This window comes from Bos mutus, chromosome 3 (genome assembly GCF_027580195.1).
Source record: "Bos mutus isolate GX-2022 chromosome 3, NWIPB_WYAK_1.1, whole genome shotgun sequence".
NCBI classification, from domain to species: domain Eukaryota; kingdom Metazoa; phylum Chordata; class Mammalia; order Artiodactyla; family Bovidae; genus Bos; species Bos mutus.
In genome coordinates, this window is record NC_091619.1 from 24,740,245 (window position 1) to 24,767,362 (window position 27,118).

The window sequence follows — 27,118 nt, forward strand, 5'->3', positions numbered from 1 at the left end:
CAGAGTGGCTCAGAGATCAGAGCACTTGGGACTAAGGCAGGGACGCTTTTGGTCCCAACAGACTGAGTAGCTTCATTGTGCTGGGTGCTGGCATCGGGCCCTGCTGTTACGAGGCTGACATCCAGTAGGGAGATGGGCAAGCCAACAATGATGATGTTGCTACAAGGTTCGGCTGAAGGCGATTTCACTCTGCTGGGGGAAACGGAGGCAGCTTGTAAATTCCTTTTAAATACCACCCAGATAGGACCTGTCCCTGCCTGCTTCACTGGAATTCTCCCTCAATACCCAGTTTACTTTTATAAATGACCCCCTTACTTCTCCCAAAGGCCAGAAGATGGATCTACACAAACCATGCTGACTCCTCACAGTATCACTGATTCACTGCTGTAAGTTGTAAGGTAATGAGCATACGTATGGACAAGAAAATATGAAGGGTAAAATAAAAATAATTTAGGGCTAGAAGTTAGTAATATTTACCACAGTCAGTTGGATGCATTTGGCTGTAGGGATAATTATCATTGGCTGTTTCATTACTAGGCACAAATAAATGACTTATATTAAAAAAAGGTATGCCTTGTATGGAAGAAATCTGTGGCTCCAATCCCCTCCTGAGGCAGAGAGAGGGGCTAGGTACTGCATTCTTTGGTTTTAACCCTTTGATAGCTTACTTTTTAGGTGAGATTATTAAGCAGCTTTAAGCTAATCTGATCCTAAGAGCTTAACAGTTACCATATCCCAATTCTAACATCTAGGAATAGGCAAGCCCGAAGATGATTCCAGAATACCAATGCTATGGGATTTCCCTTGCGTTTTCTTGAAAGCAAAGATAGATGGCCCTGGACACTGATTCTGAAATTCATTCAAAGCTAAGAATACAGATGTAGCTACCTTTACAATCAGATTATCAGGAAGGAAAAGGTACTTTTTAACATCCAAAAGAAATGACTGTGAGAAAGAGAGTAAAAGGTCATGTGAACCAATGAGGCAAAGAATTGAAAAGCCTATACTTTTATTTCAACATGAGTAGTAAGATGAATTCAACAGAGGGCTTTTCTAACACGGAGTTCATGAGTAATCTGTGTTTGCTGGGAGAAAGGTGAAGGATGGTTGTAGAACATGGAAACCTTGAGGCATCAGACAGCTCTGGTTGGTTCTGCTGAGCACTCAGATTGGGCCTAGGGGATGGAGAACCCAACAGAATGGCAGTTCCAAGACACAGGGAATGGGATGAAAGCGAACAGGACAAGGAAACTTTACCCACTTCTGGGCATCATGTCCCTCAAGTAACTGGGCTCTTGGCCACGGTTTGCTCAGGTCCTTACCACCCTGGATCTGCTCTGTTTATAGCAGTGAGGTGGGAAAGGATCAAGCCCGTTGTCTGAGTTGGCTCAGTGGTGATGACTGGGGGGACTTCATGCCATTTATGGTCATCTGTGAGGACAGGTTAGTAGCAACCATGGTGAGCAACGGGGACTACGTTTTTTTTCTCTGACTCGAAATTTCATGGTTAAAAATAGAACTATACTATGGGGCTTTCTTAAAGTGTTCCAGGCGCCTTCTCAGAGAACATGAGATAATAAAACACAAGGAGAGCCTCATGGTGGATTCCGGTTCCTCTTTACTTAATTAGAAACAGCTAAGAAATTTGGACATATTTTCTTTACCTTATTTGGACACATTTCCCTACCTAATTTGGACAAATTTCACTTTCTTTCCTTTACATTTCCAAAGAAACCCAACATGCCTTCTGGATCACACGTTACAGTTCTCGTTTCTCCTCGTGGCCGTGGGAACAACAGAGGATCTGTGCCATTCTCACCACACAGACGAGGACCAAGGAAAAGGCCTGCATTGTGAACTGGTCACAGCAGTGGATTTCCTTCGGACGAAATCAACAACTCACTGTTAATACGGGTCATTATCCCAGGCTTAGAAATATTTTTATTGTGGTCAATTTCTGGGTAATGCTGCTTTTGTGAGGGAATGTGTCTGGTTAACTTCACAGATGACAGATTATGGCACAGATAATCTAAGTGAACTTCTAGGGCCACTACATGTCCCCAGGTTCCTATCTGTAGAGTACACGGACCACTTAACTTTTAAACACAAACATTGACACAAACCATGCTCCAACTCTAGCCCCTAAGAAAAGGCTATAAAGGACAGTATTTCTGTGAAAGCCAAAACTGCAGACCATCTGCATGTCATCAGTAGGGAAGTGGTTAGCCAAATTCTAGCAGGTGTAGTCATTAAAGTTGGTATTTACCTATAATTTTTTATAACATGGAAAATGCTTATCTTATAATGTTAAAGTGGGGGAAAGCAGGTCATAAAATTGCATATACAGCCTGATTTCAAAGTCACGAAGAAAACATGTAAGGGAAAAATTCTAAGATAACAAATACCACTAATTAACAGTCTCTGGTAAGATGAAGGGTGATTGGGTGATTCTTCCTTGTATTTTATTATATTTTCAAACTTCTCCATTAAGAAGAAAAATGTTATTATTATTCTTTTAACATCAAATATTAAATATTTAACATCATCACATTTAAACCATATAACCACATTTAAACCCCTGATACTTTGAGTCAGAAGATGTCACAACTCAGTAAGGCCCCTTGGGGAACATGGTCCTTATACCAACAGGTAAGTGTGCTGAAAACAGAGGACAAAAAGGTGGGTACCAGGAAAGACCTCTCTGTTACATGTATTTTACTGTGTGCCGATGATTTTTAGGAAGTGAAAGCTCTTCAGCATCAAGTCAATATTCTCGTGGAGCTATGCAGGGCTACTGTAATGTGCTGGGTGTTAGATTTGATGCAGCTCCTCTTAATTAAACTGTGAGCCCATGACAACTCCCTGGATTCAATAAAGCAAAAACCTTAAGCAGTCTATTCAGCCTGTAAGCTACAGTGATTTTATCTGTTATGATGAGATTTAAAGAACTGAGTAATAGATTCAATACCCACTCCTCACCTAGAAATACATATAAAAGATTTTATGTCTCCCTTCTTTCTCATAATAGTTTTAAAGAAACATCAAATAACAAATGCAAAACAAAATGGAATAAAATCCTATAGACAATAAAAACAGATAATGCAAAGAACAAAACCCACATATTCATCTGAATCTCAATAGTCAGAGAGAAAGCATTTGATAACACCCAACACTAATTCGTAATAAAACATTCAACAGATTAGGGATGAAAGAAAACTTCCTCAACTCAATATTTGCTGTCTATGAAATACCCATAGCTAGCAAGATACTTAAGGGTAAAAGGTACTTAACAGGAAAAATTCCCTCAAGATCAGGAAATAGACAAGGATGTCCACTTGTTCCACTACTGTTCAACACTTTACTAGAGATTCTAGCCAGGACAATTAAGCAAGAAAAGTAATTAGAAGGCATTAAGGAAAACTGAATATAAGAAGTAAAACTACCTCTATTTGCAGATGATATGGTCCTATATTTAAAAAGCCTAAGCCACCAACAAAAACAACAACAAAAAACTATTAGGACTAATAAACAATTTCAGCAAGGTTGCAGGATATAAGACCAATTTATAAAAGTCAGTTCAGTTTCTATACACTCACAATAAATAACCTGAAAAGGAAATTAGGAAAGCAATTAATTTACAGTTGTATCAACAATAAAATACCTAGGACAAATTTAATGAAAGAAGTTCAACATTTGTATGCTGGAAACTACAAACACCACTGAAAATTTTTAAAAGACCCGAATAAATGGAAAGACATCTCATGTTTATGGATTAGAAAACCATATTGTTAAATGGTAATACTCTCCAAACTGATTTACAAATTTGGCACAATCCCTATCAAAGTCCCAGTTATCTGTAAAATGCAGCTATTAATGAGCTGATCCTAAAATTCATTTGGAAATGCAAGTGGCCCATAAAGCCAAAACAGTTTTGAAAAACAACAAAGTCAGAGAAGAGTCACACTTATTTCAAAACTTACTAGAAAGCTATAGTAATGAAACAATGAGATTCTGGTACAGGAAAAGATACAAGGATCAACAGAATAGAACTGAAAGTTCAGAAATAAATCCTTTTATTTATGGTTAAATTATTTTTGACAAGTGTACCAAAGTCAATGGGGGAAAGAATATAGACTTTTCAACAAATGGTGTCAGGACAACTAAGTATTCACATACAAAAGAATAAAGCAGAGTCCCAACTTCATACCGCAGACAAAAATTAACTCAAAATGGACCATAGCCCTGAATGTTTGAGCTAAAACCGTAAACTCTTAGAGGAAATCATAGGTGTAAATCCTCACAGCCATGGATTAGGCAATGGTTTCTTAGATATGACACCAAACCCACAAGCAACAAAAATAAACTATAGATAAATTGGACTTCATCAAAATTAAAAACCTGGGTGCTTCAAAGGACACAATTAAGAAAGTGAAAAGACTACATACAGAATAGATATTTTCAAATCACATATTTTGCTAAAGGACTTTTGTATTCAAACTACGAAAAGCTCCACTAGCCAACAATAAAAAAAAAAGTCAATGAAAAAAGGGTAAATGGTATGAAAAGACATCCCTCCAGAGAAGATACACATATGACCGAAAACTATTAATATCTGAAAAGATGCTCAACATCAACAGTCATTAAGGAAATACAAATTAAAACCACAATGAAATACTACTTCATTTACACTTGTTGTTGCTCTTTGGTCACTAAGTCATGTCTGACTCTTTTTATGACCCCATGGACTGTAGCCTGCCACGGGCCTCTGTCCATGCGATATCCCAGGCAAGTATCCTGGAGTGGGTTGCCATTTCTTCTCCAGGGGATCTTCCGCGATCCGGGGATCCAACCCTCATCTCTTATGTCTCCTGCACTGGCAGGCAGGTTCTTTACCACTGAGCCACGAGGGAAGCCCTCACGTATACTAGGTTGGCTATAATTTAAAAAAAAAAAAAAAAAGACAGAGAATAACAATAACTAACCAGTGAGAATAAGGACAAATTGGAACCCTTACACATTGCTGGTGGGAATGCAAAATGGTGCAGCTGCTTTGGAAAAATATTTGGCAATTCCTCAAAGAATTAAAGAGTTATCTTATGACCCAGCATCACTCCTAGGTGAGAAATGAAAACTTAATGTCTACATAAAAACTTGTACACTAACATTTATTCAGCATATTATTATTATAATGGCCAAAAGATGGAAACAATCTAAAGGTCCATCAACTGATGAACAGCTAAACAAAATGTGGTATATTCTCACACTGGAATATTATTCAGCGACAAAAAGGAATGAGTTATTGATACATGATATAATATGATAGACTCTGAAAACATAATGCTACAGGAGAAGAAGACAATACAAAAGCCCACATATACGTTTCAAGTCATATTAAATGTTTAAAAAGGCAAATCTATAGAGACAGAAAGTAGAATAGTGGTTGCCAGAGGCTAGGGGTAGAGTTAGGAGTGATTATTAACAGGTACAGAGTGTGCTTTTTTGGAATGATTAAAAAGTTCTAGAATTAGATACTAGCAATGGTTGTACAATATATATCTGTGAATATACTAAAAACCATTGAATTGATATTTTGAATGGGTGAATTTTATGGTATATTAACCTTATTTCAAAAGCTATTATTAGAAAATAAATAAGGGACACTTGGTATTCTCTCTGTTCTTTCTAATTCCAAGGGTTTAAAATCAATATTCACTCTTTATTAATCTAAAGGTTGAGAGATTATTAGATGCCAGAACAGAAACCAACACAACACTGTAAAGCAATTATCCTCCAATTAAAAAATTAAAAAAAAACAAAAAACAAAAAAGAGATTATTAGATGCCAGAAGATTATTTCATTATACACTATAAAAAGTTACAATAATACAAAATAAACTAAAATAAAATAAACTTTACTAAGATTTAGTTTACCTTTAATATAAGTACAATTCAACAAATATCTTGCATTCATTGTACTGATTCAATTAACACTTGAATCTTTATAGGTGAGTATGATTTTACACATTTAGAAATTTCTAACTGGCAGATTTAGTGAAAACATTCAGTATTAAACTCAAAAGTGATGATCCTTCACTTTGATATTCTAAATAAGATTGGGAATCAAAAAATTTTAAATTATCTACCTGCTGAAACACACATAGATTTGTCAGAGGGGCTTAATGAATTACACAGATGAATAAGAAACATTTCCATTTGAGAATACGAAAGTAAAGAGGAACTAAAAAGCCTCTTGATGAAAGTGAAAGTGGAGAGTGAAAAAGTTGGCTTAAAGCTCAACATTCAGAAAACAAAGATCATGGCATCCGGTCCCATCACTTCATGGGAAATAGATGGGGAAACAGTAGAAACAGTGTCAGACTTTATTTTTGGGGGCTCCAAAATCACTGCAGATGGTGACTGCAGCCATGAAATTAAAAGACGCTTACTCCTTGGAAGGCAAGTTATGACCAACCTAGATAGCATATTCAAAAGCAGAGACATTACTTTGCCAACAAAGGTCCGTCTAGTCAAGGCTATGGTTTTTCCTGTGGTCATGTATGGATGTGAGAGTTGGACTGTGAAGAAGGCTGAGCACTGAAGAATTGATGCTTTTGAACTGTGGTGTAGGAGAAGACTCTTGAGAGTCCCTTGGACTGCAAGGAGATCCAACCAGTCCATTCTGAAGGAGATCAGCCCTGGGATTTCTTTGGAAGGAATGATGCTGGGGCTGAAACTCCAGTACTTTGGCCACCTCATGAGAAGAGTTGACTCATTGGAAAAGACTCTGATGCTGGGAGGGATTGGGGGCAGGAGGAGAAGGGGACAACAGAGGATGAGATGGCTGGATGGCATCACTGACTTGATGGACGTGAGTCTGAGTGAACTCCGGGAGTTGGTGATGGACAGGGAGGCCTGGCGTGCTGCGATTCATGGGGTCGCAAAGAGTTGGACACAACTGAGCAACTGAACTGAACTGAACTGATGCATGCTATTAAAAAAAAAAAGTAGATCTTCCCAACTTAAGGCATAAAAACATTTGACTTACCAAAGATAAATCATTCAGAACAGACACCAAAATGCTCCTGTTTTAATTAACCCTCTCACAGATGAACACTGCTAATAATTACTCTTAACAAAGCAGATTGACAGACACAGTCACACATACCAGCACAGCTGTGGAGACTCGACTAATTGGAAATCTTTTCCCAGTCCAAAAGCAAAGGTGAGGCCCAAGGTTGGGATACTCACTCGTGTATGGAAATATTGCTGTGATAAATCAGACCAAGAATAGCACCTACCACCTTCAGTCCTAGGGACCTCAAAGAGTGAAAGCTATGAGCTGGATAAAACTTGGGTCTTAGCTCTGAATCTTTCACTCTTGGCAAGTCATTTAATCCCTCTAGAGGCCCAGTTCCCTCTTATCTTTATACTCTGCCATGTTCCCTGAAGGATTTGATATAGCTGTGTGTCAACTGATCTGTTTTAAAAATGAGGGGGTTGGGTTTCCCTGGGAGGCCAGTGGTTAAGAATCTGCCTCGCAACGCAGGGGATATGAGTTCAATCCCTGGCCTGGGAAGACTTCACAGGCTGCAGGGCAACTAAGCCTGTGTGCCACAACTACTGACCCTGTGCTCCAGAGCTGGGGAGCTGCAATTACTGAAGCCTGCACGCCTACACCCTGCGCTCTGCAACAAGAGAAGCCACCACAGTCAGAAGCCCACACAGGGCAACTAGCTAGAAAGCAGCCCCCACTCTCAGCAACTAGAGAAAGCCTGTGTACAGCAACAAAGACACAGCACAACCAAAAAGAAATAAATAGATATTTGGGGAATAAATGAGGGTCAAAGTAAAGGTAGTATGTTCACACAAAAATCTGCACCCAGATGTTCACAGCAGCATTACTCAGAATAATCAAGAACTGCAAACATTCAAATGTCCATTAGCTGATGAATAGATAAAATGTGGTATACTCACATTATAGAATATTATTCAGTCATAAAAATGAAGTGCTAATGAGAGTTTATTTTGCATTAAATGCTCAAGTACAAAAAGGAGGGAATATGTGGTTTTCCTGTGTTTGATTCTTTAAAAAACAATCAGTGGTATTTGTAGTTGTGAGTTACACAGGTTTATGCAGAGAGAACAGTTTGCTATAGCCACCAAAAAAAAAAAAGTCTTGCTAACACTTTCCAAGCACTTTGAGATTTCTAAACTTATTTTCTGATATACAAAATGTATTTACTGGCATTATTTTGCATTTCTCAAGACAAAAATGACATTAAGTAAAAGTTGTGTGTAAATTTGATTCACAGGTACTTAAAAACTTTAAAGCTGCAAATGAAACGAAAGGTCCCCAATATTCAGACAATGATATTTTCTTTTTCTGACTAGGAGTTTATATCTCATTTATTTTATAAATGGTTTAGTTAAAGCAGGCTTCAATGGTGGCTCAGATGGTAAAGAATCTGCCAGCAGTGCAGGAGACCTGGGTTCAATCCCTGAGTTGGGAAGATCCCCTGGAGAAGGGAATGGCAACCCACTCCAGTATTATTGCCTGGAGAATTCATTGGACAGAGGAGCCTGGTTCGCTATTGTCCATGGGGTCGCAAAGAGTTGGGCACAACTGAGCAACTAACTCTCCTTTTCTTCTTTAAAGCACTGTTCCTTTTGACATTCAAGTTTTCATTGTACTACATTTTTCATGTAAGACCAAATCCAGAACTGCATTTTACAGTTTTTTACTGTTTTTTTCCTCTCAGTGCTGCTAAAAAGAAAAAGCAGCTAACATTTTGAATTTACAACATGCCAAAGATGACACAGAAATTATTACATTTATTTTTGTTCTTGTTAAAACTCTGTGAGCAACATTTACCAAGATAGCATGTTAAATTACTGGCATTCTCTGGGTACTAAATAAAAGGCTGCAACTCTCTAACATTAATGTATATATACAACATTCCCTAGCGGTCCAATGGTTAGGATTCTTGCTTTCACTGCTGAGGGCACAGGTTCAATTCCTGGTTAGGGAGCTAAGACCCAACAAGCTGCAAGGTACAACCAAAAAAATATAGACATAGAACAAAAAAGAAAAAATACTAAAAAAAATAAAAAGAACAAAGTACTGATACATATTACAATGTGGGTGACTCTTGAAAACATGCTACATGAAAAAAGCCAGACACAAAGCTCTATATTACATTCCGTTTATGTGAAATGTCCAGAATAGGCAAGTTTATAGAGACAGAACGAAATAAGTGGTTGCCAGGGGACAGGAGGTTGGGGAGCAGAGTCGGGGGTGTTGAGGGGGAGGACTGAGGGTGTCAGCTGAGGGTGCAGGTTTCTATTGATTGTAATGAAAATGTTCTGTAATTGATAGTGGTGAGGGTCACACAACTCTGTGAATATACTATGCATTTATATTAATAGTGTAGTATAAATATTGGGTTGGCCAAAAAAGCTTGATTGGGTTTTTTCTGTAACATCTTATGGAAAAACTTGAATGGACTTTTTGGCCAACCCAACACCATAGTATAGTATTTAAATACTAAATATACTATAGTATAGTATATTCTCTGTTGCCTCAGTGGTAAAGAATCCTCCAGCACATGTAGGAGACTCGGGTTCAATCCCTGGGTTGGAAGGATGACTTGGGGAAGGAAATGGCAACCTACTCTAGCGTTCTTGCCTGGGAAATCCCATGCACAGAGGAGCCAGGTGGGCTATAGTCCATGGGCTCACCAAGAGTCAGACACAACTGAGCACACACATAGTGTATTTAAATACATACTATGTATTTAGATGGGTGAATTGCATGGCATGTGAATTACATCTCAATTAAGCTGTTTAAAAAAAATGAAGACACTGGATCAAAACCCTAGGGTCTCTTCCAGTCAATCTATGACTTACCAAGCTCCCCTGCTCACCTGAGGTTTGGAAGTCTATCTCAATAGGATTGGAGAGACTGGTTGCTGCTTCTCGCCATAGGCTGCCCCTGACAGGAGACCAGGCTGTCACCACACAGCGGTATAGGCCTGCATCTGAGACCTGAGTCTGGTACATTCGATAGCGAAATTCATCTTCCTGCACTTTCTCTAACACAACACCATCCACCCGCGATGCATCTGTCCAGTTCTCCAGCTTCACCACGGAATCCTGGTCCAGGGAGATGATGTACTTGGTTTCGTTGGGACTAGAGAGGTCCCCAACAGGTTTCTCAGCCGTGATGAGAACAGAGTAGCGTGGCGACTTAATATTTTTGGAAGACACTTTGCAAGTCATCTCAAATGTATTTCCGGCAGCGAAGAAAGGCTTGGGCTGCCTTGCCTTCACCACAAGCACAGAATCTGCAATGAAGTACCAGAAAGATGTGATTTCTAACAGGATTAGCTAAATGGATATGTATCTGAAAGCACAATGTCAAGGAAATAGAAATTTATTTGCAAATTGCCGCACAATAGCATTTGGGAAAATCTGGAAACTCAGAAAGAAAATAGTGTGTGTCAGGAAGTAGACTGAACACCACCACGCTGCAGGAGGCAGAGCAGTCTGCCTCAATTTAATAGGTGTGAGGGAACAGAGGATCGATGGGTGAGAATTTGCTTTTAAGGATTTTCAAGTCCTTGAGAAGTCTCACCCAGAGTGAGAATTTGGGAAGCTACTGGTGCCACCACGGATGTGAGCGAGAACTTGCTTCTAGTAAAGTGGGGAAGATGCAGCTCTAGGCAGTTCCACCTGCCTCTCCCCACTGGGGCTCCCCTGGGTGCAAGGACAGTACCAGAGCAAGTGAGAAATGGGTTCTACTGCTGTTTCACCATACGATGGTAACATTATAGAACAGGTCATTACTAAAGTGACTGCAACATACACGTGTAGATCTGTGTATGAAGATCTGACTACAAAGATGCATAGTCATTTCCAGAGATGCAATTAAAATTTAATTAACTTTAATTCTGAACCAGCATCCAAGGCTACTATCTTAAAGGTTTAAGTGTGTTACTTCCTGTCTCTCTGTAAAAAAAAAAAATTAATCTCTAAGCATATACACATTAGAATTCATCTATATTATAATATTAATAGCTCAATATCTTCCAGGCACCTGGAAGATACCTAAATGTTTGCTGAGTGGATGGATAAATGAGTTAAATATAACCCTTTTACCCTTTAATGATATAATTCTGTAACCCATCCAGTTACAAAACAAAATTTTTATGTTGGGGTTTTTTGAGGAATAGTTGTTCCATCAAACTATTAGGACAACACGTATGTCACAGGGTCTCTCCAGAATTACTGATTCCTGAGGTTCCACTGAGCCATTCACATTCTTTCTTGAAGCTTCAATTTGTGAGATTAGAAGAGATAACTAGAGGTTAAACAGGAAAAGAGTTCAAGGACTGTATCCTCAGGCATCTAATGTTTGAGGGTCAGAAAAGTAACAGAAAGCAGCAAAGGAAGCTGAGAAGAGGTCAAGGTTAGAAAACAGCCCAGAGAGGATGGTGTCCCACAAACCAAGGAGAACCCAAAGTATTTCCAAGAAGAGGGAATGATCATCGTGGTAAATCCTGGTAAGTCAAGTAAGATGACTAACCATTAGATTTTGCAATATGTCACTCACTAGTCATCTGGATCAAAAGCCAGACGAGAGGAGATTAGAGAACAGGAGGAGACAAAGTAGAGATGCTGAGGACAGACAAATCAAAGGAAAGAAATAGAAAGGGGTAGGCAAGGGGTGTGGAGAATAGAAAGATGGAGGTGGGGGAAGCAAGATCAAGACTCAGTTCAGTTCAGTTCAGTCGCTCAGTCATGGCTGACTCTTTGCGACCCCATGGACTGCAGCACGCCAGCCTCCCTGTCCATCACCAACTCTGGGAGTTTACTCAAACTCATGTCCATTGAGCGGGTGATGCCATCCAACCATCCCATCCTCTGTCAACTCCTCCTCCTGCCTTCAATCTTTCCCAGCATCAGGATCTTTTCAAATGAGTCACTTCTTTGCATCAGGTGGACAAAGTATTGGAGTTTCAGCTTCAGCATCTGTCTTTTCAATGAATATTCAAGACTGATTTCCTTCAGGATGGCCTGATTGGATCTCCTTGCAGTCCAAGGGACTCTCAAGAGTCTTCTCCAACACCACAGTTCAAAAGCATCAATTCTTTGGCGCTCAGCTTTCTTTATTGTCCAACTGTCACATCCATACATGACTACTGGAAAAAGCATAGCTTTGACTAGATGATTACTATTACTTTGGCAAAGTAATGTCTCTGTTTTTTAATAATCTGTCTAGGTTGGTCATAACTTTTCTTCCAAGGAGCAAGAGTCTTTTAATTTCATGGCTACAGTCAGCATCTGCAGTGATTTTGGAGCCCCCCAAAATAAAGCCTGTCACTGTTTCCACTGTTTCCCCCTCTATTTGCCATGAAGTGATGGGACCAGATGCCATGATCTTGGTTTTCTGAATGTTGAGCTTAAAGCCAACTTTTTCACTCTCCTCTTTCACTTTCATCAAGAGGCTCTTTAGTTCTTCTTCGCTTTCTGGCATAAGATGGTGTCATATGCATATCTGAGGTTATTGATATTTCTCCTGGCAATCTTGATTCCAGCCTGTGCTTCATCCAGTTCAGCATTTCTCATGATGTACTCTGCATATAAGTTAAATAAGCAGGGTGACAATATACAGCCTTGACGTACTCCTTTCCCAATCTGGAAGCATTCTCTTGTTCCATGTCCAGTTCTGTTGCTTCCTGACCTGCATAAAGATTTCTCAAGAGGCAGGTCAGGTGGTCTGGTATTCCCATCTCTTGAAGAATTTTCTACAGTTTGTTGTGATCCACACAATCAAAGGCTTTGGCATAGTCAATAAAGCAAAGGTAGATGTTTTTCTGGTACTCTCTTCCTTTTTCGATGATCCAAAGGATGCTGGCAATTTGATCTCTGGCTCTTCTGCCTTTTCTAAATCCAGCTTGAACATCTGGAAGTTCACAGTTCAAGTACTGTTGAAGCCTGGCTTGGAGAATTTTGAGCGTTATTTTACCACCGTGTTTGAGATGAATGCAATTGTGTGGGTAGTTTGAACATTCTTTGGCATCACCTTTCTTTGGAATTGGAATGAAACCTGACCTTTTCCAGTCCTGTGGCCACTGCTGAGTTTTCCAAATTTGCTGACATATTGAGTGCAGCACTTTCACAGCATCATCTTTCAGGATTTGAAATAGCTCAACTGGAATTCCATCACCTCCACTAGCTTTGTTTGTAGTGATACTTCCTAAGGCCCACTTGACCTGGAATTCCAGGATGTCTGGCTCTAGGTGAGTGATCACACCATCGTGATTATTTGGGTCGTGAAGATCTTTTTTGATCAAGATTAGCTTAGCTTTAATTTAAAAAGACCACAACAAGAGATCTAACAGCTTGTTAAATAGGCCAATGGGCAACAATGGGAGTGATCTAGAAAGATAGGTGTGTTGAGAGGATAGGCTGCGTGGAATTCAGAGTATGGAGGGCTCTCAGTTATCAGAAGTGAGATTTCTAGTGTAGGGTGTAAGCTTGAAAGTGAATAACCCAAACAGGACAAAGGTCATGATGACTAGAGAAGGGGACAGGAGACTGAGAATGAAAGGCTTCTCAACCTCAGATGCCCCTGAGAACCATCTTGGGTGCATCTGAAAATTTCAATGCCCAGATTGCAAATAACCTCAGGCCAGTTAAGACAGAACCTCTTGTGTGACTTAAGCTTCAGTACTTTTTTAAAGCTCCTCGGGTGACTCCAACATGCAGCCAAATATGACCCAGTGCCTATAAGGATCATGAAGACAGCAAGACAGAGGGACTGTGAAACAAGAGTGAGCATCTCCACAGAATGCATGGGGAGGACCCAGGAGTGATGGCAATGAGAGGAGGTTCAACCATCTGATGACTGGAGACCTGAAGTTGGATGTTTTTAGGGAGGAGGGAAAAGGGCCTGGAGGCTGCAGTGAGGGATGAGCAGGGCACCTGCCCCATCTAGAATGGATTACACAGTGAGAAGAAAACAGCACCACTCAGGAAGACTTCGGGGAAAATGGTGTCCTTGGGGAGAGCTAGGTGGGGCATATTTACTGGGAGAATGAGAAAGGAATATTCAGAGATGAGGTCAGGAAGCGGGAGATTTTGCCAAGTTCTAGAGGGCCCAGTGTGGGGTTTGGGGATTTCAGAGGCATGGCAATGAGGCTACAAAAGCATGTGGAGGGCTGTGAAGGAGGTCCCAGGAGGCCTGGCCTTCCTGCAGTGACAGACGAGACAGAGGATAAAAGCCTTGACCAGTCTGATGTTCCAAGGCACACAGGGCTCTGAGCATTCAGGAGACTGCATCAAAGAAACTGTTTCCCTGGAGTTCTTGTCAGCTAGCCCCAGGAACGGTCTCTCTGAATGGGTGACTGGCCGCTCAGGGGCAGGTGCCATGGCCTGGGGCTGCCCACTCACTCTGGGATTATCTCGAATGTGCCTGCGTCTAGCGGGAACTCATGGACACTGAAATATCCCCAAAGGACTGTGTGAAGTTTCGCTTGAGACCAGCCAACGGAGCAAGAGTGCTGATGGCTTCTCTGGGCACCTGAGAGCTTCCGCGAGATGATCTTCTATCTCCAACCAAGCCCCAGCCCTCTCATTAGGACTTATCCCTCTCAGGGTCAGCACTGCAAAGGGATTCATGCTGAGGATAAAAGGAACAGTCTCTTGACTGCATTTCTTAGATTCCTCGTGTAAAGGGAAACCTGCCAGGTGACTGTGAATCTGAAATGCAGAGCAGGACGACCAAAGCCAAAACAAACCAAAAATGTTCATGAACGAGAAGAAAGTGCCTACCTTCCAACGCCCAAAATATGTTGATGGGCTTGGAGAAGACATCCTTGCTCTTCACCCAGCTATTGTTACGCTGTTTGGTCCAGGCAGACACAACACAGTAATAATTGCCCCTGTCTTCCTCTGTAGTCCTTTGGATCCGGAAATTGAACGTGTCTGGGTGCTCCTTAGAAAAAATGAAGTCTCCCTCCCGGGCCCGCTGCTTGCTCCGCTCTCCGTACTTGAGTGTCCAGTCCCCATTCATGACGGCCAGGAGCTCGCTGGTCACCACATCGTCATTGCGCCGATTCACCCTGTAGTACCAGGACACTGTGAAACGGACGCTCGCCTCTGGGTTCTTCACATCCACTATCCGGCATTCTAGCTCGGTGAGGTCGTCTGAGAACTCGGGGACCTTAGAAGCATTCAGGTACACCTGATAGTCTGGTTCTGAATAAGAGGGGGCCAGGATAAAAGAAAAAAAAAAATCAACCAATCAAATCAGACACAGCAATTTCCCAAGAATTAACAAAAGGAACAAGACAAGCACTATTCTTGTCCTGACGATTAAATGCCCATCCTACCAACTACAGAGAAAGAAACTGAAGTCTTTACAATGCACAAGGATCCTCTGAGGTTGTCACAAAACTTGATATCACAAGTTTTGTTATCACAAAACTTGACAAACACTGGCCCCACTATGACCCTCAAGAAAAACTCCCAAGGCCAGAAGCTAAATATCTCCAATCAGAGTCTTTATCTTCCCAGAGGGGTGGGGTCGGCTGTCAGTTTCCCCTGGAGGTTAGTCTTTTGAGAATCTCTTAACTGGTATCCATGCTTGACCAACATGTCCTCTAGCATGCCAGGCAGTGCCCAGAGACCTCCAAAGCCCTCACTGGAAAATCTCAGAATCTCAGAATACATTTTGTCCTTGAGGCCAGTCAACCCCCCATGGCTCCGGTTCCTGCCATCCTTGGCTTTGGTCCAAAGCCAAGATCCTCATTCCCCATGTATGTTGGTCGCTCAGTCATGTCCACCTCTTTGCGACCCCATGGACTGTAGCTGGCCAGGCTCCTCTGTTCATGGGATTCTCTAGGCAAGAATACTGGAGTGGGTTGCCATTCTCCTCTGCAGGGGATCTTCCCAACCCAAGAGATTGAACCCAGGTCTCCTGCACTGCAGGCAGATTCTTTACCCTCTAAGCCACCAGGGAAGTCCCCCTGTATAGTCATACTTAAACTCCCCAAATAGCATTTTTTTTCCACTGACACATGTAACTCTCCCATTCAATTCCACCAACCCTGAAGCTAGCTCACTGTGATCCTGGCTCTAGTAAAGCCTGCTCATGATGACCACTCTGCTTCTCGCCAGGCAGGTTCTGATGAGGAAGGGAGGGAAGTCAGCGTTCTCCTCATGTCCCCACTGCCACTGTCACAGGCCGGTTCTTTTTCACTTGTATAAAAAGCCTTCCTGCTACGAGGTCATGTTGGCATCTAATCCATTTTTGCAACTCAACATTTCACAGCCTCCCAGAAACTCCTACCGAGGCCCCTTCACGCTTCCTTCCCTCCACCACCACCCTCTCTGGGTGTCACACCTAGTCATCTGAAGTCCTCTGTTCATCACAGTCTCACACCTCTGGTGACCTGTCTGCCGAGGCCTCTCCTCTTGACTTCACTACAAATGCGCTCTTTCTTTCATCTCCTCTGCGCCCCCTTCCTGGGTCCCCAGAGCGTGACACCCTTTCTCTGCGCTCCCATAAGCAGCAAGTTACTCCCTGCTTGAAGGTCTTGTCCCCAAGCTCCAAATACACAGCCTTCTATGCAGTAGTCACTTGGTGTGAAGCCTTTTAAAAAGGCTACATTTTTCTCCTGTAGCACTTTGCCTGTTAGGAGAAGAATAATTCTACCTACACAGAATTTTCCATTTGTCAATACGATATTCACATCACCTCCATCAGACAGTTTAGTTTTATTTAATGTTGCTTTTATTTATGACTCATACAAATTATAAACTGCTGAGGTCAAGGAACTGTTCTTTTGTGATTTATACTTCTAACGAAATGTATAACATCATGACTTCCCCAAGAGTGATTCAGTGGCCAGGAAATGGAAAGAACTCAAAATCTTAATCCCCTCAAATGTCATATTCACAAGCATTTAGTTGCAAGTGAGGCTGGACCCCGTGCCACAAAAAGTTCAATCAATGCTGCTCTGCCTGCTGATGAGAGAATGTCTGCAGTGACACGGATGTTACAGAGAAACACGCTAGACTATCATCTGCCACCTTGTCTCAGAGGTGAATGCGTTGACGACGCATCGCTGGGGGGTTTCCTGGCCCTGGGCAGAGTGCTAACACACACACTGCCTCTCCAGCAACTGCTGACTCTGCAGCTGACACTGAAATGTCACATGCATAAGGCAAGGCATTCCCAAATGACCCCACATCCAGGGTTTCAGATCCTTCCCTCATGTCAGAGTTGGGCACGGCAGCAGGGGTGAGGACAAGGTCAACCAAGTTTACTTAATGCGGAAAGGACAGAGTTGAACAGGTTGTGCATGCAGCAGACTGCCCTCCTCAGTCCTGGCAGGATCAGCCACGAACACCGAATCACCAGAGTCCTCTCGAAGCAGGAGCAACCTGCTGCGCTCTGACCCTTCCCATGGGTCACCACATTAACCTGAACAACAAACCGTGAAGCCGTAAAGAGCAGTGGTGAGGAGCCAGGGTCTGGAAGACAGACTGGGTCTGAACCTGACTGTGCCATGACTGGCTGTGTGACACTGGGCAGATTACTCAAGCTCTCTAGTGGTTCATCTGCAAAACTGGGGAGAATAACAGTAACCACCTCATGATGTTATCATGAGGATTAGTAGTTAAAATATAGGTGAAAGTGCTTAGACTGGTTGCTTAGCCCTGGGGTTGGGGGAGAGAGGGTATACTGGCAGAGGCAGGTGGGGAGCAAGATGAACTGGGTTGCAAACACGTTATTGTTGAGATGCAATGGAGACACCAAGTCAAGATGCCAAGGACAAAGCTTGGTGCCATCGTTTGAAACTGGAGACTAAGAAAGAGCTGGGGCCAAAGCAGGGGCACAAACACACCACCCCCCACAAACAAAGACAGCCGGCTCCTCCCTGTACCTTTTCAACCACTGTTCCTGGTACCAGACCCCATTCTTCACCCCTGTGCCCATTCCCACTCTCCGTGCAGATGGTCCCTAAGTCTCACAATTCTACCTCCTCAGCGTCTCTGCCACTTCTCGATGTCCAGGGCTCACACATAGTAGGTGCTGGATAGATAGCTGTGCATAGAAGTGAAAACCTCACAACCGCCACTCCCATCCTGGCTCGCTGCCTCCATCCAAGACTATAGTGATAACCTTCCAACGTGCCTCTCAGTCCACACCAGCACTAGGGCATCTGTTCAAGAAGGCTGCCACAGCTTTTCCTGTCATCTAATGAGTTAGGGCTTCCCTGGTGGCTTAGCAGTAAACACTTCTGCCAGTGCAGAAGACGGGTTTGATCCCTGCGTCAGGAAGATCCCCTGGAGAAGGGCATGGCAATCCACTCCGGTATTCTTGCCTGGAGAATCCCATGGACAGAGTCTGGAGGGCTATAGTCCATGGGGTCGCACAGAGTCAGACACAACTGAAGCAACTGAGCACACACACACATGCACTGAGTTAAGAACACACTCCCCAGCCTGGTATTCAAGGCCCTACAGAACCGCTCTGTCCAGCCCCATTGCCCGCTTCCCTCAGTATCCACTCTAGACTCCACTCCCTCATCGCCTCCTCTGCCTTCTTCCTGCTGCCGCCTCTGCCTGAGCGCCTGGGACACCTGCTGAGTCAAGCACGGAGTAAAAGACTGAACAGATTCCTCTCCTCCGCTCCCCACAGAGGGTCTGTTTAAGTCTGTGTATTCAAATGTGGAGCGAGGACAGCACAGGGGGTACAGCATGTGTGCATCTGGCTTGGCAGAAGAGCAAAGTCTCTTCGTTGACAGGCTGGTCTCCTTGCTCTCTGTTAAAACTAAATCTTAGGTCCCCAGAGGAGGAACCTAATTAAAAAACAAACAGACACGTGGATTTTTGTGAACTTACAAGGCGTAAGTTACGGTGGTTTAAAGCAGTGGCCCCTAATCTTTTTTGGCACCAGGGACTGATTTCGGGGAAGACAATGCTTCCATGGACTGTGAAAGGGGGGAGGTGGTTTTGGAATGACTCAAGTACATTACACTTATTATGCACTTTATTTCTAACCCAATGCCACTGGTGATCTAACAGGATACCGGTCTGAGGCCTGGAAGTTGGGGACCCCTGGTTTAGAGGATGCTCAAAGGTCATCTGAACTATCCCCCAGCCTTGGAGATCGTCTTTCAGACTTACACTGCTGGAGAAGATAGGACGTCACTGCATCCGACTGGTAGGGGTGTGCATGGGTTCTTATTTCCTTTTTGTTTTGGTGCATGTGTGGAAATCTTCCTTTATTGCTGTTTCACAATTTTTAAAAACTGTTGGCAGAGATTGGGCCTGTTCCTCATGGTCCAAGGTACACAGACCTCACTCTGAACAGACAGAAACAGCCTCTCCTACTGAACAGGAAGGCTTCCTTTGAACTCACCAGCCCATCCCACCTCTACTTCTTATTCAGCAAACGTTCAGAGAGACCCTACCACCTGCCAGGCTCCCTGCTCTCTAAGGACTTTCCTTGAACATTGCCTTGAATTTCAGTTACATGTCTGTTTGCCTCACGGACCTTCATTAGGGCCCTTCACTGGGTCTGGGACCCCCGACTTGATTCATCTGTGTGCACTGTGCATACAGTGCCTTGTACATAAAAGACATTAACACACTTGCTGAATTGGACTAAATTTAATACTTTGCATAAAAATGCTCATTTTCAGCATAAGCATTCCACTACTGATTACTGCTATATTCTGCTTGATCTCATCAAGAAATCATCTAAGAACGTAATGGTGGTTATGTTTAAAAAATGCTTATCAGTGAAAGATGCATACTAAAGTATTTAATGGCAAAATGACATGATGTCTGGGATGTGTTTTAAATTCTTTCAGAAGGAAAAAAAAGAGAGCGGCAGGGGAAAAAAAGAAAGAGAGAGAGGAACAGGGTGTGTGTGTGTGTGTGTGTATCCAGGGGAGGGAAGAGAGATGAAGTAAGATCTCAAAATATTGGTAATTGTTGAAGCTGGTGGTTTGTTCTACTACTGTGTAAACTTCTGTTCCAAAAGCTTAAAACAAACAGCCCACCCACATAGTCAACCCTTTCACAGAATACTGAGGCCAGTGTAAGGCACGACATCACTAACCTTCCAGAAACAAAGATCCCCCCCTAACCTGTCTCCCAGGTCAACCTGCTCACTTACACATCACCTCCCGAAGTTTTCGCCTCCCATAGTGCAAACCCTATCACCATGAAGAAAGACTTTATTTTTTGATTATGGATTATTAAACTCCTTTGTTACTACTTTCAAGACAATGAAAATATTCAGGATTATTGGCAAGTGTGTAAAAGCAGGTATTTTGTGCCTACTGCATGCAGGAACCTGAACTGGGGGTTTCCATGGGTTACCTCCTCCTTTTACTCTCACAGTTCTGTGCGGAAGGTACAAGAATACTAAGAACTGGAATGTGTGCAGGGCCTCCTGTGAGCCAGGGACCACGTCATGTACTTTCCTTGCAATCTCGTTTAATCTTCAGAATATCCTTATGTAATAGGTACTACTTATTTACGTACATTTCCTAAACAAAAACAAAGCTAAAACCAAAGCTCAAAGGAGGTTAAATTCAAAGACTAAGGTCTTGCATGGTGTAGGGGAGCAGAATCATAGGAGAGGCTCTGGCTCCATGGCCTGGCTTCCACTAGCACCAAACTGCACATCATTACACACCCAATGATTAATGCTTCTCAAGGCCGGCTCCATCCCAGAAGACAAGAGTGATGATAACAGCTAAGGCACTAATCCTGAACTGTGTACAGTGCCATGTTCTAATACCCACTTCGAGGCTTAGTTAACTGGGAAGAGCTAATTAGATGAACAGGCTGCACGCACATGTCAGAAGAAACAGCAGGAACTGGGCCTTGGTTTCTGCCAATGCCGATTTTATCATCCTGAACTGGGCAGGTACTTTAGAGGCAGCTGAATGAGTTGACTGTCAAAGAGCTGCCATTATCATCATTGGTACGTGTATGTGTGCTCAGTCGCTAAGTCGTCTCTGACTCTTTGCAACCCCATGGACTATAGCCCGCCAGGCTCCTCTGTGCATGGGATTTCCCAGGCAAGAATACTGGAGTGGATTGCCATTTCCTCCTCCAGGGGATCTTCCCAACTCAGGGATCGAATTCACGTCTCTTGTGTCTCCTGCAATAGCAGGTGGATTCTTTACCATACCATAATTAAATATTCTCTAACATTTAAACAGAGAAGACTATAAATAAGTAGCTGTTATTGGCAGGGGTGGCACTTTACCCCACTTAGGAAAGCCGTTATGATGAGGTTGCATTCAGCATTATGGATTTCAGGGCAACAGAGATAACATTATTCAAATGGGATACCAGTGCCCCACACCCCAAGTGACACTTGTTCCATTTTGTTTTTTCTTTCTTCATCCTCACTCACTCCTCCCAGAGAAAGAAGAAAAAGTTATCAGATTTGGGGGGGCATAAGGGCTAGGTGTGCTCAACTCAGCTCCTCTTTGGACCCACACATTCCTCGTTCTCCATGTCCTAAGACACCCCCAATGGCTTATTTTTTTTTCCCATGATTTATTTAGTTAAGAGCTTGATGGAGAACAGCATGTTCTATATGGACTCTTCCTCCAAAACACAAATCAGTAACTGCCACTGCCACCACGAAAATGTGTGGAGCACTTAAGTGCCAGGCACTGCCCTAAGGCACTTCATATGCATTATCCCACAAAGCCAAGAAAACCAAAGCTTAGAAATCACAGGCATCAAGCCTGAGACAGAAGGCCTAGAAGGTGGTGGAACAGGACTCCATCGCTCTTCGGCCTTCAGAGATAATCTTGGACAGACAGCGGATTGTAGTTGCCTGTAAAATTCTGCAGATCTAAACCTTATCTTCTATAGATGGCAAAGAACTTTCAAATCTCTCCCAAGTACTTAGCAGATTAACAGCTCCTTTTAAAGAAAAATAATTACCTTCCTCACTGGCTCTCGGCTGGAAGAGGGGACAGTCCTCGAGTGGAGAAGAATGCAAATTAAGTGCTTAAGCCGGAATAGCAGAACTCGGCTCTGCCTCCTCCCGCTCTCCTATCTGAAGCCGGTGGAACCCTCTCCAATTAACACCACAGAAGTCTGGGACTTCGGGCAGACAGCTCAACCATGAACTGATTAGTATCCAACTCTCGCCAAGGGCTCATTTAAGACATCTGATAGCAGAGAGAGATGGCTTAATATGCAGATTAACCAGCCATTCCTCCAGATTCTCTATAGTTTTAGCCATATACTAAATGGGATAGACACAAGGCAACATTTGTCCTCTGTAGTAACTCAGCTTCTTACAAAAACTCCTTCATACACTTAAGGTTTATGCCCTTGGCTTTTATAGGGAATGGATATAAGAAACATCCATTTAAACAATCACCTAGAGCTTTTGTAAAAGAACAGTTGAAAGCACTGTCCGTTATGTTATCTGATGCCCCTTAAAGAAAAAGCACGTGATATATTCAGTGCCAATAAAAAGTTTGTTTCTCTTTTATTTGTTTTGTATATGCAGAAGAGGACTGCATAATTACATCTCTTTTTGCCTCAACTCTCCAAAACTTCAGAGGCAAATTCAGTACTCAAATGCAATAACTAATTCATCCCAACCATCTTGCCATATCTATTCTTTGATTTTTTTTTACCCCTTTTGATCTTGATTTTATTTTTGTGCCTCCTGCTTTAAATTGGACTTCGTTTTGCAAGCCAACTTATATCTTTTTCCCTTCAAAAGTAGGACATCCATCCTAAGTAAAGAGGCTTTTTCTTACCCTCTAAGAAAAATCATAGTCCTCCCAGATGCTACAAGTGCTCTTGGACTTGACAGACCCATTCATGCCTTTGCCCTAATCTGTCTGGTTAATACGGTGAACATGAGAAGACCCCAATCAGCTTCAACCCCTCACCTACTTAGTGCACCAACCCCAAGCAAATGAGAACAAGGACCACCCAGCTTTTAGGATTTTATGCTCTCAAGCTTCAGGAGTCAAGCTGATTCCCAAAGTCAAAATGTTTTCATTCAGGATGACAATACTTGGGACAGACCCCCCCCTTAAGATAAAAACACTTGGGACAGACTTGACCCACAGCCATAATTTGTCCAAGCCATTCTAAACATTTTTTTTTGAAATAAAAGAAACAAGCATTAACCACTGTGTAGATTCTATTTTCCAAAGAGAGCTGCAGTAACGTTTGCCATTTCACACACCCTTTTTGCAAAGGGACCTTGCTAGTCTCCCGTTAAGAGATGGGGTCTCTTTCCCTACTCCTTTGGACTTGGACAATCTCTGTAGTGGGCCTGGCCAATAGGAAACAGTGGGAGTGTGTTGTGCCAGTCCCAGGGACAGCTTTTAACTAGCCTGGCACTTCCACTTCCTGTGTCTTGGCAGTCAGCTGCCATAAAAGGAGCATGACTATCCCGAGAAGACAGTGCCATAAAAAGCACCACAAGGAAAGGGCCTGGATGAGACACCATGTGGGGACAGAGAGAGATGCCCCAGAATATGGTGACACATGCATGAGAAAGCCATCTGGAAGGGGATCCCCAGCCCGAACTGTCCTAGCTGTCACCATGTGCATCAGAGATGAATCTTGACTCATTCCCTAATTCCTGACCCTCAAAATTGCAAGCAAAATGAAAATCAGTGGTTTTCAAATGGGGACTGGGACAGTGTCTTAACTCACACTATGGCGAGGATCAAATATTTAATGCATGAAAGCCTCTGGCCCAGTCCCTGGCATGCAGTAAGTGTTCAACACATGGCAGTGATCATTTTTAACTGGTCTAAGTAACAAAACTGAACATTTTGAGTCATACCTGCACAGGGAGCCGGCTTTCTCAAGAGCTCTTTTGTGACAACACTCCACAGTCACACAACATAAGATGACCTACATAAATAGAATACTTCCTGTCTTATTACCTCCAACAGGCCGCATGTGGCATGGGATCGACATGCATATGCATACGTGTTGTAAATCTAGAGAATGTCACATAGTGTCAAGCCATGCCTGATCCCTGCCGGGCAGAGAATCCTTTCAGGAGGTCCCGGGGGAAGATCAACTGCTGTACTCGTGCCCAACTCGCCTTCTGACAAATGTCCAGAGAGCTTCGTGGTGTGAGTCTCAGGCACACAGAAGGAGGAGAGATTTAAGGGAAGACAAGAATACCACTTACACTTCTGGCAGGTTCACCCGTGTGCCTCTGAATATTCTGAGCTGAACATTACTGCTTTCTTTGCAATTCTTCTTTTCCGATGCACATATTTTAACATATCTGTGTGTTGGTGCTGCCTTATCTCCCCATCTGCCCAATGTTTACCGAGGGTCCATTACTTACAAAGGTTCGGGGTGGAGGTGGGAGGGGGGTAGGTCAGTCAGGGAAAAGCACACTCACAGCTTTCACAACAGCAGTACTGAACCCTTAGGAGAATAACTAAACCTTTCCCCGCAATTTAGTCTCCTTATTTCTTCCCACTTTCCGGAGAACACAGCCACCAACAAATCCCTCCCAGCTAAAAGAGCCCATTCCCTCCCAGAGCTCCCATCCTCTTCCCGCCAGTCCCGCCATCTCCCCCCAGGGTAGGCTGGGATCAATGCAGGAGGACTTCAAAGAGGCCCTCAAATTGGAGTGCAGGCAGCACTTTCTTTAAAAAAAAAAAAAGAGAAAGAAAAAAAACCCGCCGGAGCTGTGAGTCTAAGCCAGTGGGGGAGGGATGCAGGAGGCAGGGGTGGGATCTGACAGCAGGGCACAACGCACCGAGGATCAGGGCTGTGAGACACATTCAGCTCGAGATGAAAACTCTTCTTTCGGTGCTGACAACATCTGTTTTATTTTGAAGGTTGCTAAGGAGAGTTCTAGCTGGGCTAACATTGTTCCAGTTCAGTACTTCATAGTGAGTCTCTTTGCGCAGGGTTCAGGCGGCAGGAATAAAAGCTCGCCAGATAAACCCCGCTCCTTTCACTCTGTAGATATCAAAGAATCACTTTGCTACCAGGGATGACTAACAGCCCGCCTCGTCTCGCTCCGAATTGGAAGGACCCTCTGCTTACTTTCTTATTACTCTTCCTCTCCCTGCCCCCCTTCTGTCCCCACTTGCCAACTCCCCATCTCTGCCAAATAATGGCTTATTAGGAAGAAACAAGACAGTGAATGTGCCACTAGCCTGGGAGAAGATTTCAATGCAGAGACAAGAAAGAGCTGAGGAATGAGCTGGGGCTCATGGAGCGAGGATGTATAGCATTAAACAAAGGAGGAAATGATTTCCTAGCCTTTAAAGATCGGTTTCATCTCCTAGTAGAGCAATGCCAAATGCCTTCGTGTGGGCTTAGAATGGTCAGAGGACAGTAGAGCGATCAAGCTCAAAACAGGGAAGAGGCTGACCCGCAGGCCTGTGTCCATCTTTGCAGTAATGGACATGGGAAGCAAGGCGCCCCATACTCCCCTTGGTCCCATCCTGCCTAAGTTCACTTGCAATTAATTACAAGATGGTAACAAAATTAGGAAAAGCACTCAGAAAAATAAGAGATGGGGAGGATGACAGTGGTAAAAAAAAAAGAAGAAGAAAAGGATATGACAATGACCTTCATATATATGACAAGTAGCAACTGCATGAGTGGCAAGGTGGGCAACGGTTGAAGGCACTCTGCCTCTCCCGAGGGAATCAGACTTGGGGAGAGGACCCTCCAGAAAAGGTGGGGAAACAGGAAGGCCCTTACATTTAATTGGTATCTGCAAAAAAAAAAAATCATTTTGGGATGCCAAGGCATTCAGTGAAAAACTGTGTTCCATTAACTGAAGGAATTCTTTTTCTTCCCTGGGCTTTAAAAAGCAACAGCTCCTCCTACCAGAGAATACCTAGGAGTCTAGGGAAAAGAGAGGGAGAATGGCAGTGTGCTCCCTCCAACAAAGATCCATTTCAAAGAGCCAATCAGCAGGACCCCCGAGCCTGCAAATCTCTGACCACAAAAGGAAACTGTATCCTCTCAAATGAGGGCATTGAGACAACTGAGGCCACATCATCTAAACATCTCCCTTGACTGCCAGATTCTGTTTCAGCCAGTTTTGCCTTCTCTCCTCCCCAGCTTGGGATATCCAGGAGAAAGTATGCTTGTCGATATCAAGAATGCCACAATAATGCAAAACACACAGCTCCTTGACTCCTCTCCAGATCCCAGGGGAAGAATTAAGCCAGGGAGGTGAAGAGCCACCCTCCAAAACCACTCACCTAGCCAGGTCACAGTCACGGCAGCCGGAGCCGACACAGCTTCCGCCACCTTGTGCCAGGTCCTGTTGTGGCCGGGGGTCCAGAGCGCCACATGGCAGAAATAGTAGCCAGCATTTTCTTTGCTGACATCTCGAACCAGTAGGTGGTAGGAGCGTGCATCCACGTGACTCAGGGCCACACGAGGAGAGCTGTGCACCAGGGAGTCACGGTCCAGCCGAGCCAGCACACGGGAGCCAGGCAACAAGCTGTCAGGCGTCCGGCTGAAGGACCACGTCACCTCGGGTCTGACGTCGTCCGCTCGGTCCGTCGTGATGTTGCAAGCCAGGCCCAGGTCCTTGCCTTCAGCTACGGACACATTCCTGGCCACAGCTGCTCGGAGAACTGGAAAACCAAAAACAAGGTCATCGAGATCATCTCAGTTACATTTGCCACTTCCACCCCATCCCCTTAGATCACCTCCTTTTACCTTCTTATGTACAACATTCAAGTTAGGAGACTTTGTACAGTTTTATGTGCTTGAGAAATATACTGAATAAATGAACGACATATTTCTTTTTATTGCATTAAAACAATAACAGCAGCAAACACTTATATAGATCCTTCTATATGCCAGGCACTCTTCTGAGTGCTTTATAAATATCATCTTCAAAACAACCCTACGAGGTGGTTCTATTATCATCTCCATTTTACCAATAAGGCAACTGAACCACAGAGAAGTTAAGTAACTTGCCCAATGTCACACAGCTACTATGTGGCAGGGTTAGGATTCAAATTCAGGCTGCCTGCCTCTAGGGACTCTGCTCTTCAGTGTTACACCATCATTACGTACATTACCATTTG

At 43.3% G+C, this 27,118-nt stretch overlaps 1 protein-coding gene across 1 annotated transcript in view; it reads right to left on the reverse strand.

Moving 5' to 3' along the window:
- The window catches only part of PTGFRN (prostaglandin F2 receptor inhibitor), an 80,408-nt gene that overhangs the window by 11,468 nt on the left and 41,822 nt on the right, over nucleotides 1-27,118 (reverse strand). Inside the window, exons 4-6 of the mRNA XM_070367427.1 lie at nucleotides 26,279-26,659; nucleotides 14,835-15,260; nucleotides 9,923-10,342 (exon numbers count right to left, since the gene is read on the reverse strand). Of these exons, the coding sequence (XP_070223528.1) occupies nucleotides 9,923-10,342; nucleotides 14,835-15,260; nucleotides 26,279-26,659 (1,227 nt within the window). The remainder of the gene's footprint in view (nucleotides 1-9,922; nucleotides 10,343-14,834; nucleotides 15,261-26,278; nucleotides 26,660-27,118) is intronic.